The 13218-nt window shown below is 41.4% G+C and overlaps 1 protein-coding gene across 1 annotated transcript in view; it reads right to left on the bottom strand.

The window, feature by feature from the left end:
• The window catches only part of LOC122536207 (protein sickie-like), a 41487-nt gene extending 28572 nt beyond the window's left edge, over positions 1-12915 (bottom strand). Inside the window, exons 1-3 of the mRNA XM_043668374.1 lie at positions 12911-12915; positions 10441-12022; positions 9347-9714 (exon numbers count right to left, since the gene is read on the bottom strand). Coding sequence (XP_043524309.1) covers positions 9347-9714; positions 10441-12022; positions 12911-12915 — 1955 coding nt within the window. The remainder of the gene's footprint in view (positions 1-9346; positions 9715-10440; positions 12023-12910) is intronic.
• Positions 12916-13218: the final 303 nt, after the last annotated feature.

The following is a 13218-nucleotide window of genomic DNA, read 5'->3' as shown; positions in this document are numbered from 1 at the left end:
ACAATAAGTTGAGCGACACACGAATTTGTTCAAAGTTCGAACGACTTGGTTGAAAGTCTGATTTGAATTTTGCACAATGCTATTCGAACGAACGAGTATTTCCCAAATATCACTAAATTGAGCAACAAATTTTGTTCAAAGTTGAATTGTTCGAAGTTCAATCGACTTCTGATTGAATGTCTGTTCTAAATTTCGTCAATGCTTCCCGAACAAACGAGTATTAAACTGAACGACACATTTTGTTCAAAGTTCAATCGACTTCTGATCGAAATTCTGATCCGATATTTGTACAACGCTGTTCAAACGAATATTTCAGTATACTAAATTTACACACGAATCTATTCGAAGTTCAATCCAATTGGAGTCTAATTGTAAGTCTGATCCGCGTTTTCCACGACGCTGTAAGATCTCGAGGAACGATATAATTCAATTTCAGGCATTACGCCGGAACGATAATCGAAGACGACGCGAAACTGCGTGGCACAAGCCGCGAGTCTAACGTGATTTAACTTGGCTGCTTGAGAAAAAAATCGAGCGAATTAGCAAAGAGCAGGAAAAGGATGGCAGAGATGAAAGCGAGGCAAACCGAAATAAAAACAAGAATACGATCGGAAAACTGTTATCCTGTGAAGAGACGGATGGAAAGGAGAGTAAAGATAGAAAAGAAAAGAGAGAAAAAGAAAAGGCGGAGAAAGTTACAGCTGCGTTCTCATCTTTGTTTCAAGATCTCCCAAGCAAACGAAGATTCAGTGGAAGCAACGGCACCACCGGATGAAATCTGTTTCGTGGAATTATTGAGAAGTGCTATTTACTTTTATCTTCTCCTTAAACAGAGGATCTCGAACAACTTCGACTCAATCGTCTCGAGCTTCTCACTTCCGCTAAGGAGATGTCATTCCACCCTCTCTCGCGTACGATTTACCTCGACGGAGTTTCAAACCGAATTCACAGTCACAGTCGTTCGAGAGACGTCTCCTCGTGTCCGGCGGCGATGAAATAACACTCGTGGCCGAAAGTTCCTAACCTTGACACCGAACTGAACGTGCCGATAATTCACGACACCACCTCGGGTGGAAGTAGAAAAGCGGGTGACGGAGGGAGGCGACAACTGGTCGGAAGAAAACGAAAGGAAAAGGTGGTGGAAGATTACCCGAAGGGACCGGAATCGTGCAGGACGATTCACTTCACTTCCTCCGTTCGTAAGGGCACGTCGTCACTCGGCAACCCTCTCGACGGCTCTACACTCCTCACGCGGCTTCCGAGGTTTCCGCGTAAACGTCACTCGGATCCCGGGTGGTCGAAAACGGCGACGCGAGCCAGCGACGGTCGGATCTCGCCAGTTCGGACGCGCAAAACGGGGAAAAGAAAGAGTGGAACGAAGAGATCGGGTGGACGGCGAACGTGACGAAGAGACGTAAGCCGGCACACGGCGGTGGTTCCTCCTCCGTCCCCGAAGAACTACCCGCTCGACCACGACTTTCTGCCGTTCCTCTATGTATATGTGTATGTATGCATGCACGTACGTACGTTTCGTTCGTTCGTTCGTTCGTTCGTTCGTTCGTTCGTTCTCGACGACGCTCCCCACCCTGGCGGCTAGGCTACGCGCTCTACGCTACGGACAGCTCTCTCTCTCTCTCTCTTTCTCTCTATCTCGCGCGCGCGCGCGCCACGAGAGAACGGCAGCCCTCCTCCAGCTGTCGTGCAAGAACCTCCCTTGGTGGCGCCTTAAACCACCCTCGGCCGGGTTTCGCCACGTCGCCGCCAGATCGCGCCAGCGGGCCCGCCGTTCGCCGATCGATCCACGTGACGTCACGTGGCAGGCCCCACGCAAGCGTCGTCGGGCCAATCTCCGGCTCCGTATCGTCTCGTGCGGCTCGCCGCGACACGTCCTCGTCTTCATCTAGATACCGACTCCTCTCTTTCACCCGATCTTTTCTTTTCTTTTCTTTCTTCGTTTTCTTTATGGATAAAACCAACTTTTCCTACTTTTCCCCGCCAAGGAAAAAGTAGGATCTTCGATCGGCTCTCTGTTCCTCCTTCTCCCTTCTTTCTTTCTGATTTCTCAATTCTTNTCTCTCTCTCTCTCTCTCTCTCTCTCTCTCTCTCTCTCTCTCTCTCTCTCTCTCTCTCTCTCTCTCTCTCTCTCTCTCTCTTTCTCTTACCGAGCGCAACTGGATTTACAAAATCCAATACCCGACTGCTTACCAAAACCTATCGAAACGACCGATTTCATTTTAGAAATTTTTTTAGATGTGAAGTATAGTGTATTTTATAGAGATTTAAATGAAAATGTACAGATTGGAGCTTGTATTCCACTGTATGCATATATGTTCCACTGTATTATACAGAGTGAATAGGAAAAAAGGGTTCGTAACTTTTGAAATAGAGAGAAAATTATTTTAATATATTATTATATATATAATAAAATTATTTTATATATTATTATATATATATAATAATATTTATATGTTATTATATATATAATAAAATTATTTTATGTATTATTATATATTATATGTATAATTATTATAATTATATATATAACATATATAATTATATATTATATATATATTTTTATTAATTATTTTATATGTATTTTATGTGTGTTTTACGTTTTTATTATATTATTTTATACGTATTTTATGTGTAAAATATTAATATGTGTGTTTTACGTTTTTATTATATTATTTTATACGTATTTTATGTGTAAAATATAATTAATATGTGTGTTTTACGTTTTTATTATATTATTTTATACGTATTTTATGTGTAAAATATTAATATGTGTGTTTTAAGTTTTTATTATATTATTTTATACGTATTTTATGTATAAAATATTAATATGTGTGTTTTACGTTTTTATTATATTATTTTATACGTATTTTATGTGTAAAATATTAATATGTGTGTTTTACGTGCACGTAACATATTAATATGTGTATTATATTTATATTTTTCATATTAATAAAAATCAAGTGTATTTATCAGACTCGACGCAAGTCCACTAAAATGTCCGACACTGCCTAAACAAATATCATAAGTGTCGATCCGCAGGGACTGACACACCGTCTAGAACGTATTAAAATATGTAACAAGGTACATTATAAGCTATATCTCCTGGTGGGAAAAAAATCTCGAAACACGATCGATTGAACGTGGCTCTCGGTTGTGCGTCGGTTAAATCGGAACAAGAGAGGGAGAGAGAGATCTTTTCGCGAATTCAATTCGAAGGCACGGTTACGAAGCAACAACAAGCGGCTCGAAGCGAAGGACAAAGACGTTTATCTTTCGAACGCGGCGACGTCTCTTCGCCGTGGCTTAAATTGATTTCTCGCGTCGCGTTGCTTGTTTCATTCACCGTTGTCCGATACTAGAAGCCTCGAGAGCTTCGTATTCTCTCGTATTCTGTTCTCCTCCGGTTCCTCGGAGGAATTGTCTCGACATTTCAACCGTTGGTTGGTAATCGTGTTGAACATTATCTCTGAAACTGTAATTCAGTGTAGCCACCGCCATTCAGAGCGCGGTGCTCTACTTTTGCTCGTCTTCTGGCTATTTGCGATCATTCGCTCAGGCTTGCAACACCGTACGTCCGTGCATATGTACACTATTCAGATAATTCTCGCGAACGTGCGCTGCACGCACGGTTTAACGCTTCAAATTACTTCCTCTTGATGCTACGAATTACTAAAACCTTTTATTTGCACGCAAAATCGTGGCGAGGAAGCTTGCGAGAATTCTTTTCGAAAAGGAGCGGAAACGTCTCGTTTCGTAAAAAAAAAAAGAGACAAATATTCCAAAGAAACAAATAAAATTATTCCCTCGATTGGAGAACACGCGAGGAATTAGCAAAGTGACAAAAATGACCAATTAATGTAATTTTTGTTAGACATTTTGTAGACGTGAAACAGTGTGTTTTTTAAAAATGTTTTTTAAAACCCTTTGCCGCCGACAAACTTTTCTCTTGTATCATTTATCAGCAATTTATTTACAAAGCACACAGTATTGGGAATAACCATTCAAATGGTATTTAACACGAAATTGGAATATATTATGTATTTAACGTATTCCTATAATATATTCCATATAAGTAATTATACTATATATTCTATATAAGTATACTCTACAAGTATACTATAATCTAACTACAGATTACGTAGATCACTCATATAGGAATATAGGTTACGTTGATAATAAGTTGAATTATCGTCGCTAGATGGCAATGTTTATTAAATTTGAAGAAAACGACATGGATATCCCCATATAATATAATATGAAAGCAGTATAATATAAATATAATATTGTATAAAAAAAGAAAGCCCGACCTGTTAGCTAGAGTCAAGTACGACGTCCACTCAGAAGAAACAGTCGAGTGCAAAGGGTCAAGTAATTTTTAACTTTGACTTTACTTTTTAATTCTTAATACTACATTATTACGTATTGTATACAATTATTTCTCTATTTTTATGCCTTCGATGCCTCTGATGGAAACTCTATGCTTCAATCGTCGCTTCTAATGTTAATCTCTGCGCCTCGAAGTTCCTTCGACTTCGTCAGCGGCGGTAATTTGCGCTGGGCAACCGATTGCGGACCGTAACGAGTGACCGAACCGTATATACAACAATTTGTCGCTTTCTTTTTAAACTCGTCGATATGACATCACTGCATAGAAATTACTAACAAGTGATAAATTTATTATTCGTTTTGCCTGGGTTATACCTAAATATACTTAATAAACTCGAGAGAATATTACAATTTTGGAACAAAGAAATTCTCGAGCATTCGGGCGCAAGAGGTTAAAACTCTAAGGAAGGAACCACGTGTCCGCGAAACTCGCGAACCGCGTACAGACAAAGTTAAAGAGATGAAGCTTAGGCGAGGACATCTCGTACTCGTTGCAAATGAGAATTTGCGCCAGAAATGGAAACTTTTAAACCCCTCGATCGTTCCTCGAAAACTAATTCAAACGTAATTCCACCTCCCGCTCGTGCAAGAAACAAAAGAAAACGAAGAAAGGAAGAAAGAGAGAAAGAGCAAACACGAAGCTGCGAAAAGAAGCGAGAGCGCCCTCCTCGATGGGAAAGAGATTAAAAAGCACGAACGAGCGTGAGATAACGCGTTCTCCCCCCGTTGGCGCTGTTTGCAAGACTCGTGATCGCTTGGAATACGCTCCGGAGGACTGGCCTTCTTTGTTGTGCCTTCACCCCTGGCTCAACGCAGAGGGGGGTCCACCATGATGGCTGCGAAGGATACGAAGGGTCGGGTCAGAAGCCGGGGCGGGGTGGAGGGGGCGAGTATATTGAATTTCCGAAAAGCGCGTCGGGTTTCAAGCGGATGATACCCGCGGCCTGCTTATGCCAAACGAGTTACCGAGGCTAGCGAGCGCGGGGGTCCATGATACGGGCCTCCGGGCTGTTTCGCGTGTGTTACGAAAACACGCCGGCGGCGGTTTTCGTTTCGCCCCGGCAGAATGAAGAGAGATTCGCGCCGGCGAATTTTCTCTGCTGTGAATCGCTCCGCGCGCCCGTGGCAAATTCGCGGTACAATGACAATAACGATTTCAACGACGAAGACGTCAGAAAATGAAAAAAAAAAAAAAAACGGAGAAAAGTGAAAACCGAATTTTTTTGTTTCTATTGTAGTTTTCTACACGCGAGATAGGGCACACTGTTTCTTCTTTTCGACGGAATAGCATAGATTTACGACGGCCAATCGTATCGATTGAACAATTTGTTCCCGTTGTTGGGAAATGAGTGGGAAGATTGGCGGTAATACGCTTTTCGCCTAGGTTCGCGTGTAGCCGTACAAGTGTCTGGGATCGTGTCGGGGTTTCAAATATCGGTACAGAGGGCAAATTGCCACCGGGCACCGGCTCTACGGATCCACGCTTTAAATTCAACGCCGTTCCTTGATATAATCGGGATAATCCACTCCCGAGTCACTTTGGGTTGCACGTTCTTGGAATTTTCTTTTTTCTTGTTCTTTTCTTTCTTCTCGTCGTTTCTCTGATAAAATGCGAGCCAGGAAAACGGACACGATTGCGATTGTTGTTTGGCTGACAAATTGCAAAGATAATGCACATGCTTGATACACAGGGGAAATTGATAATTTGAACCGATTACTTTGGTCCTTTTTTGAACATAATTTTACACAAATACAGCGAGTACGCGTTGAAAAATTAATAACGCCATATTTTGCCTCCCTTAAAACCAACTGATGAAACTTTTGTATCGAATTGTATTTTTCATTAGACGCATCATTGAAAGGTTATTTCAAGTGTGCGTGTTATGTGAATCACCCTGTATATCTATTCCTACTAATCAGTCAGGCCTTTTTTACGAAAGGAAGTACAAGTAATTGTCAATTTAAATACAAGAAAAAAAAACAATGCATAAAATTACTTTCGGTTAATAAAAAAAAAAAAAAAAAAAAAAAAAAAAAAAAAAAAAAAAAAAAAAAAAAAAAGAAAATTAGACCTCTTCATCTCTTTCTTCCCTTTCAACGAGAGTCAAATGAAGAAAAGATCGTAGAATTTTTAAACCGTTCTCAAGATCATTGAAATAACCTAGAACAATTTTTTAACATAATTCGAAGTAACTTTCGTTTCTTAAGATTCTTAACGCGATACGCCACGTTCGTGCAAAATTACGAGAAAGAGAGAGAGAGAATGAGAGAACGTTAAGATTATTCCCATGATCACGTGGAACGCGTAGCAAATCGTTAACTTGCTGCTTCCTCTGAATTATCGACGAAGCGAGAGGTTCCTCGAGGAACTGTCCTATGTTCCGGCGAAAATTCCGGTGGACTTTCTTATCTGCCGGACCGACTACGTAATGTAGGGCGGCCGCGAGAAATTATTGTCGCTGGTCCAATACGCTTTACATGTGCGACACGTTCGAAGGAAATCAAATGAGATTGAATAGTCGAACGAGCTGGATAAAACGGCCCACGCTTCAACGAGGCTCTGTTCGACCGAGACGAATCCAAATTCAATGCGGCGAGTCTAATCGAGATGATCACAGTTGACCCATTTTCTTCTTTCTCTTCTTTTCCCTCAATTTCCCCAATCCCCCCACTTCTCTGTTTTCGGTCAAATTTCTGCAAACGTGAAATTCTTTCTTCTCTATCTTTCTTCTTTTTATTCCCTCCGGATAACTAAATATTGCGTAACTAAACATTCTAGCCACTTGTCTTACTAATATTGATGATAATTGCATTTGCGGTACGACTTGTATATAGTTTCGATTCCAAAGGAAAAGCGACTCTGCGAAGTTTGAATTTAAATTTCGTTTGGTGCCGAAGAGAGCGAAAAATACCGAGCCAGAAATTATAAAAATTCTGTGAAAAAAACAAAAAAAAAAAAAAAAATAAATAAAACGATAATTGCGATAAAATTCAAGGAGGAAGGGTGAAACTTAATTTCTTCCAATTGAATATTACCAACAAGTACAAACATCTTTAAATAAAAGTAGCGTTTAGTGCTTTTCAGTATTTTGCATCTAAAGTAATGTTACAATTACAATGAGCAATGCTTGCCAAAAAGGATTGAAAGAAGAAGAAGAAGGAATCACAATGCAAGGGGTCATAGTTTGACAAGCCTCAACTCTTCGCTTTTCACATTCGGCAAACGTTGACGTTTATAAATCGCGCGAGCTCACTGTTGGCGCGTTTGTAATTACGCGGACGCGAATCAAGAGAGAGAGAGACCCGGTAGATTTTCCGCCGGCAAAGTTAAGCGAAGTTACGTCTAACGAGAGAGACTAGAAGAATAGATAAAAGCGAAATACACGAGAGTTAATTAACCGGCGTCTCTCGGCGGCGAGGCTTGCTTAATTCAATAGAAGTAATCCGTGTAACCAAAGATAACCGTGCTAAGCTGCGCAGAGCCGAGTAATTGGAAGCCCCGTACGAAATTAGCCCTGAAAATTTCGTTTAATTAAAGGCCACCGGCACGTACGCGCCACTACCCACCACGCACGCCGTATTAAGTTTGATTTAGACGGTTCTAATCGACTTTGCAGAGTTTAGACTCGCGCTGGAATAGTCTTTTTTTTTTTGTAAAATAGTATACGTCGTTCAATTCGTCGTAATTTCATCGATGTACACACAAAATCTGTATCTTCAATCATTTCTGAGGTATTTGACAAAATATTCGTTCCGCACCCCCAATTTTGAGGTTAATTTTAGTTTGGATTCATGCTAGAATGTTTTTTTTTTTGCAAAATGGTATACATCGTTAAATTTGTCGTTTAAAAAGGCAATAATTTCATCGATGTACACACAAAATCTGTATCTTTAATCATTTCCGAGGTATTTGACAAAATATTCGTTCCGCACCCCCAATTTTGAGGTTAGTTTAGATTCATGCTAGAATGGTTTTTTTTTTTCTTACAAAATGGTATATATCGTTAAATTTGCCGTTAAAGAAGATAATAATTTTATCGGTGTACACACAAAATCTGTAACTTTAATCATTTCCGAGGTATTCGACAAAATATTTGTTTCTCAATTTTGAGGTTAGTTTTAGTTTGGATTCATATTAGAATGTTTTTTTTTTTTTTTTTTTTTGCAAAATAGTGTACACTGTTAAATTCGTCGTTAAAAAAGGCAATAATTGTACACACAAAATCTGTATCTTCAATCATTTCTGAGGTATTTGACAAAATATTCGTTTTCCAATTTTGAGGTTAGTTTTAGACTGCCGATAGAAAGAAAAGAAATACTTGTCAAATATTTTTGCTCGAAAACTACATTTATGGCAGATTTCATCAAAATCGGTGATTGACACCTCGACTTTGTTCCCTTCTTGTTCCGTTTGAAATATCGAAAACTGTAAACATTTCGCAACAAGCACGTGACTTTGAGAGAGTCCGTTGTGAGAAACAAAATTCGTGTTCTGCCGATTTCAATTGCAAGTCATTGTCGCAAAAATTGTCGAACTATGTACTTATACGTACTTGTCGAAAGTAAGCGAGCAAATGGGAACGAGACTCCGTGGGTTAGAATTTTGCAATCGGGCCCACGTGCGCTGACGAATTTGTCGGCTGTGTAACGTTTCACGTTACACGAGGGGGATTGTGACTCACTCGGCGTGCCACTGAAACACGTGCACCCGAGAAGCAACAAGATGCCCTCGTGCAAATAAATGAACGAAAACACGCGTGTTTTTACAACGTGCTTTGTCTTTTAAACCCCCCCCCCCCCCCCCCACTCTCCTCTTTAAACCTTCCTTTTTCTCAGTTAGAGGTTCAACTTTTCCAATCAAACGAACGCACAGTCCCGAGACAAGTACGTATCGTTAGTTTTTAATCAACGAAACGAAACATTCTACTCCCGACGAGACACTTACCTCTCGTGATCGTGGCCGTAAGAAGGATTGATTCTACGCGCGTACAACGAGGCACCGCCCTCGGACATGTAACCGTCGCACAGGTCGGACAGAGTTCTACTACCGACGGTCATGCCACCGCGGAGAACCTCCCCGTCGCTTAGATAACCGGAGGCGACGTCGATGTCCGCGTAATCGTGACCGACATGATGATGAGACGAGGAATGAAGAATCGTGTACTGTCGCGCGGTCGTTCTGCTTGGCAGTGTTTGCAGGGCCCTCGCGCCCGGCGTGTAACCGCGGAGCAGAGGTTGCATAGGCTTCACTGTCATCTCCGCTTCGTCGTCGCCCATCGAACCGCCCCCGCAGGTTGAACTCTCCGACAGTACCTGTGAAATTGATCGACTCGATATCAACTTTGACTAGCAGTTAACCTTAAGTTGCACTCCAACTTATCTTACAACAGTCTCGACTTTTCTTTTTTTGCCTCCTTACAGGTGTCTAATATATTATTTATTTGAGAGTAAAAATTATACGTAAGAGTTTCTTGAACTCTCTCTGTAATCTGCGGCATTAGAAAATTTAAATTCTGTTCAGGAATGCTAGCTGGCAAACAGCAGCGGGTAATTTTCAATGTAATATTATAACATATTATTATATATATTATTATAATATTATTATTAATAATAATATATGTAATATTATAATATTATTATATAACATATATAATATATTATAATATTGTTATTAATTTATCTTCCTTTTCATCATTGGAATCGCTTCTTGCTTTTTTGATACAATAATGCCACTGTTGTCAGACTCTCAAAACAATCACTATTTAAATTAGAAAAAACTAGAGAATTCATCATCAAATCACTCGATTTCTATTATATATTTTTAACACGATGTATGACGACGGTATTATTTGATTTATTCAATCACAGAAACTGGATGCCGAACGTGTAATTTATATTTAATAGAATTAACAATATTTCTATCTTTCCTTCTGCTACATCAAATACACGTCTGAAGGATTGCGAAGAGTCAGCCGCGTATTTCTGGAGCAACAGTTGAACAATAACAACAGAGGAATTGTTTGAAACAAGGTAGCCAACCTTCTCCATTTGTTCGAAGGTCGTGTCAATTTTCCTATTGGGTATGGTCTTGATCTCGCTGCCGCTCTCGCTGCTGGGCCTGTAAATGACGCTGCTGTCGCTGGAGTTGCTCTGGCCGGTGCTGTTGGAGTTGCTGTGGGAGCTCTCGGACATGAGGTCGGAGATGCTCGGCATCGGCGACACCATCGCCACCGTGTTCGGGTCGAGCTTGCGATGCAGAGCGTCCGCTTTTAATTTCGTGGGCGTCGGCACGCCCGGCATGCTGTTTTCCTTCGGCGGTTTCGACGTGCCTTTCACCAACGCCGTGGGCTTTGGAATGCTCGAGCCCCCTGGGCTGCCAACGCCGCTCAAAGTCGAGCCCTGCAACGGGCTGTTGAGAAGCGAGGGCTGCTGCTTATTGCCGAAATTCACCAGGTTCGGAACCTGGCCGTGAGCAGGTTGCGCCGTCTGAGAATGATTCTCCTGAATGCTCGCCATTTTCACGTCCGTCGTCGACGTATCCGGGCTGTTGCGAGGGGAAACCGGCGGCGTTTGCTTCCCGTTCGTTCGCTCGGTCTCGTGCACCTCGCTCGCGGCTCTGGTTTTCACCGGCAAGCTCGTGTTGTTCTGCTGCTTCGAGGGACTTTCGTTCTCCACCGTCTCTCTTTCGTTCTCGCCGATCTCTCTCTGCGTCGACCTTTGCTCGCACAGGTTCGCCTGATTCATCGACAACGTGCGATCGATCCTGCAGCCGTTCTCGTTTACCACGACGATCTCCTCGTGGCCGGTCTGCTTGATCATCCCGTTCGCGTTCGCCAGCAACCCCTTCTGCGCCAGAACGTCCTTGTTCAACCCGTTCGGCGGGACTTTCGCGTTCTGCAGAGCGACTTTCGCCGGGTCGGCTATTTTGGCCGATGGCAGTTCCATCTTGGGTCGCGGCGATTGCCTCGACGACTCGACGTTCTTCAAGCTGGCGATGTTCTTCGCGTCCGGCGCGGCGATCTGCTTCGATGGCACCAACGCGGAGGTATTGGCAATCGGCTTCTGCAACTGGCTGCTGGCCGGTTGCTGCTTCAGCAGATCGTGCAGAATCGCGGGCTTCTTGTCCATGGCCGACAGTTTGGCGCCGACGCCGCCGATTTTACTGGTCGGCTTGACATCATCCAGTTGTGGCGGATTGTAGCCGAGCAACTTGTCACCGCCGCTACCCTTCGTACGCGCTATTTTGCTCTGAGCCTTGCTCTGCTCCTTCCTCGCCGTCTTCGGGCTCGCCTGTTTCGCCGGCTTGGCCGACTGAAGCTTCGACTTCAACGCCCGGCTCTTCGGCGACTCCACCTGCAGCTTGCTCTGGTCGCACAGCGACGTCGAGCTGTCCGAGTGCTCCGACCTCGCCGAGGAGAAGCCGGACGAGCTGGACGTGCGTTTCGACACGCCGGACGACGCTTTCCCGCGGTCCTGGCTCTTCTCCTTGTTGTTGAACAGCTTGAACTTGTCCAACACGGAGTTCTTGTTCTGCTGGACCGGCGCACTCGCGGCCGTGTACGGAGACGTCTGAGACGCAGCCCTTACGCCGCTCGGTTTTCCCACCGTTGACGCGCGTGGGCTGAAACGTTGAGTAATCGGTGGTTAGTCGTTAGTATCGATTAACACTCTATACGGAGTGTTTGGCAACAGATGTTAGTTTGTAAATTTTCTGTCATCCATTGTCGAACATGTGTCAGAGTTAATAGTTTTATTGGGTGTGCGAGATACTCGGAGAGTGTCTAGGTACTCGATGCAATTTTGTTCCGACGTTTCGAGTAATTTACGTTTCTCAGACAAATGATGAAACAGGTTACGATGTATGTTCACTCGAATGGTGAAGAATTTGAGAAAAAAATTAAATTAAATTGGCAAAACTTTGGCTAGAAAATATTCATGCGTGCCAGCAACATTTGTCAGATGCTTTGAGAAAGTATTTTTCATAATTGGAAATATTATTGGTCCAAGACGAGTTTACTATCAGAAAATATGGACTTTTTAGTATTTCTATACGAAAGTAAAGACAATATAATTACTTCGCTGTTTTATTATTTATTGCCAGAGACTATTGTCGGGAAATATGGATTTTTTTAGTATTTTCGTACAAAAAATAAAGACATCTGATATAATTACTTTATGATAAAATAATTGATTCATTATTTTGTTGTTTATTGTTAGAGACTACTATCGGGAATTATTTCATTATTTGTCGGGAAAATATGGACTTTTTAACATTTTTGTACAAAAATAAAGACATCGGATATAATTATTATTTCATTATTTATTGCAAGAAATTATTGGAAAGCGTGGAATTTACGCTACTATATCTAAGTAGTATGATTTTTAATATTTTTGTACAAAAATAAAGACATCCGATATAATTATTATTTTATTATTTATTGCCAGAGATAACTGGAAAGCGTGGACTTTACTTTTGTATAAAAAAGAACATGCAATTTACAATAATTACTTCATTGTTTCGTTACTCATTTATTGTTAAAATATAAATCATCGTCGTATGATTTTTAATATTTCTGTACAAAAACAAAGACATCGGATATAATTATTATTTCATTATTTATTGCCAGAGATTACTGGAAAGCATGAACTTTACTTTTGTATAAAAAAGAACATCCAATTTACAATAACTACTTCATTGTTTCGTCACTCATTTATTGTTAAAATATAAATCATCGTCGTACGATTTTTAATATTTCTGTACAAAAATAAAGACATCGGATATAATTATTATTTCATTATTTATTGCCAGAGATTACT

Source organism: Frieseomelitta varia, unplaced genomic scaffold (assembly GCF_011392965.1).
Source record: "Frieseomelitta varia isolate USP_RPSP 00005682 unplaced genomic scaffold, Fvar_1.2 scaffold_811, whole genome shotgun sequence".
Taxonomy (NCBI): Eukaryota; Metazoa; Arthropoda; class Insecta; order Hymenoptera; family Apidae; genus Frieseomelitta; species Frieseomelitta varia.
The sequence above is the reverse complement of the archived record's forward strand: the minus strand, read 5'-3'. Positions and strand labels throughout refer to the sequence as shown.